The 1,472-nt window shown below is 41.1% G+C and overlaps 1 protein-coding gene across 1 annotated transcript; it reads left to right on the forward strand.

Annotated features, from left to right (window-relative positions):
• Positions 1-137: 137 nt before the first annotated feature.
• Positions 138-837, forward strand: LOC112095164 (plant intracellular Ras-group-related LRR protein 6-like; the record flags this gene model as incomplete). Its single annotated transcript, XM_024176845.1, has 1 exon — positions 138-837. A coding segment is annotated over one exon (700 nt), but the record flags the coding sequence as incomplete, so codon positions are not given.
• Positions 838-1,472: the final 635 nt, after the last annotated feature.

Here is a 1,472-nt window from a genome sequence, read left to right on the forward strand (position 1 = left end):
TTTAATTTTTTTTTTTTTTTTTTTTTTTTTTTTTTTTTTTTTTACTTTTTCAAATATCATACATACACACGGCCGATAAAACGTGATATGTATATCTAATGTGTTTCATGATCACAACGGACTAACATTGCATGCAGATCATTGGAAGAGCTGAATGCAAACTTCAACAAGCTGACCAAACTCCCAGACACAATAGGCTTCGAGCTTAACAACCTAAGGAAGCTCTCGGTCAACTCCAACAAGCTCGTCTTCCTCCCCCACTCCCTCACCCACCTGACCTCCCTCCGCGCCCTCGACGCCCGCCTCAACTGCCTCCGGTCACTCCCCGACGACCTCGAAAACCTCATCAACCTCGAGGTCCTCAACGTCAGCCAGAACTTCCAGTACCTCGAAACCCTACCTTATTCCATCGGCCTCCTCCTCTCCCTCGTCGAGCTCGACGTCAGCTACAACAAGATCGCCGCCCTCCCCGACTCTGTCGGCTGCCTACGAAAGCTCAAGAAGCTCTGCGTCGACGGCAACCCCCTCGTGTCCCCTCCCATGGAGGTTTTCGAGCAGGGCTTGCATGCAGTTAAGGAATACATGAGCGAGAAAATGAATAACGGCGGGGTCCACAAGAGTAGTACCCCTAAGAAGACATGGTTTGGAAAATTGGTTAAGTATAAAACTTTCAACGGACACTCAAGAAGCCCTAGCCATGTGACTAGAGATCATGAGGGAGGGCTCACCATGCCAGAATATCGCACCATTAATGAGGGCCTTGCTTCTCCTAGGTATATGGGAATGTTCTCTCCCCGTCGCCTTTTCTCATCACCTCGTAGTTTTTTCAGTAGATGAGGCGTAGAATTGTCTTTTTGTAAAAAAAAAAATTTCGCGTATTACGTCTCACATAATGGTATATATATTTATCACCGGCGGTGGTGGAATAACACGCATATGATATGATAGCTATACAATACTGCTAGATGATTGGATGTGTGGTAGTCTCAGTGTCAGTGGTGATAAATATATATATATATATATATTTATATACACACTTATGTATATATATCTTGATCTTGATATGTTGCTATGAGAGTGATGGTGATGTTTGTAGCAAGGGGTAAAGTGATGGGTTATTTTTGAAGTTTGATAAGACTAGTTTTTCAGCTGTTTGGTAACCCTTTTGAGGTTTGAGATGTATTTGTGGTTCATTTGTTCCTGTAAAAAGAAAAAGAGAATATGCCTTATGGTATATGTAAATAATTGAAAAGGCATATGGACAAGCCTCCTCCACTTGTAAGCAGTTTAATTTGTTAATTTACAATTAACGTCTATATGAAAACTACAACTTATCACAAGTTGCTTTGTTTAGTGCTGAATTACATATCATTTGCTTAAAAGATTGGTAGTTGATGATTTCGTTGAGAACTTAGTTTATCTTTTTAGCTTAACAGCAACGCTTGATGTTTAAACTATAACTATGCCTTGAT

The sequence above is a fragment of the Morus notabilis genome, unplaced genomic scaffold, assembly GCF_000414095.1.
Source record: "Morus notabilis unplaced genomic scaffold, ASM41409v2 C11416276, whole genome shotgun sequence".
NCBI classification, from domain to species: Eukaryota; Viridiplantae; Streptophyta; class Magnoliopsida; order Rosales; family Moraceae; genus Morus; species Morus notabilis.